Source organism: Pteropus alecto, unplaced genomic scaffold (genome assembly GCF_000325575.1).
Source record: "Pteropus alecto unplaced genomic scaffold, ASM32557v1 scaffold52, whole genome shotgun sequence".
NCBI classification, from domain to species: Eukaryota; Metazoa; Chordata; class Mammalia; order Chiroptera; family Pteropodidae; genus Pteropus; species Pteropus alecto.
Genome location: NW_006433941.1, coordinates 3,007,587 through 3,008,375, shown reverse-complemented (window position 1 = coordinate 3,008,375; position 789 = coordinate 3,007,587). Strand labels below are relative to the sequence as shown.

The 789-nt window shown below is 67.4% G+C and overlaps 1 protein-coding gene across 1 annotated transcript in view; it reads right to left on the bottom strand.

Annotated features, from left to right (window-relative positions):
* Window positions 1-789, bottom strand: part of LRRC75A (leucine rich repeat containing 75A) — a 43,943-nt gene that overhangs the window by 40,972 nt on the left and 2,182 nt on the right. The window contains exon 2 of the mRNA XM_006908473.3: window positions 556-786. Within this exon, the coding sequence (XP_006908535.1) occupies window positions 556-786 (231 nt within the window). The remainder of the gene's footprint in view (window positions 1-555; window positions 787-789) is intronic.

Genomic DNA, 789 nt, shown 5'->3' with positions numbered 1-789 from the left:
TTCAGCAGGGGCTTGTGGCTGAGCACCAGTCAAAGTTATTCAAAGGAGATAAAACACTGTCTCCCACCTGAAGCGCAATCTAGGATGCCTCCAGGTGGGCAAATGAGCTAGGGATTGGCAACTCACCAGCCCCAGGGCTGTGCCCTTGGATTCTCCCGCAGAAGCTGACAGCTGCGCATTCCTTGAGGACCCTTGGCAGGAGGTGACTGCCAATGGAGAGAGGAAGGAAAATGCCATGGCCCAGACCAGTTATCCTCCCCGCATCTCCTCCTATCAACCATCCCTGGGACCAGCCTCCTCTGACTGCCGACGAGAGAAGCGGGAACATTATTCCAACAGGTACCCCGGAGCCGGGCCTCACCCGGCCATCCCTCCGTCGCCCTGCCCTGAGGCCTCAAATTCCGCGGGAGCATCAAGGCACCTGCTGCCAAACCTGGGTCCATCCCCGCTAGAGGGGACCCTGGGCGGTGCCCCTCGGCGCTCCCGGGCCTCCTCAGGAAGGGGCGGGGCGCTCCCGGGGCCGGCGCGCCCCCCGCGTCCCCTCCTCTCGCTCACCTGGCGCAGGTGCTGCAGCAGCGTCCCTGCCTCCTCCCGCCGGCCCTGGCGCACCATCCGCAGCAGCTCCTGGACCATGCCGACGCGCCGGTGGTAGGGGGGCAGCCCCGCGCCGGCGCCCGCGCGCCCCGCCTTGTCCCCAGCGCGCAGCAGCAGCGACGCCCAGAAGTCGGGCCGTTCGCGGCGTGTACCGGGAGCCGCACCGGGGCTGGCTCTCTCCGCCAGGCTGCCCTT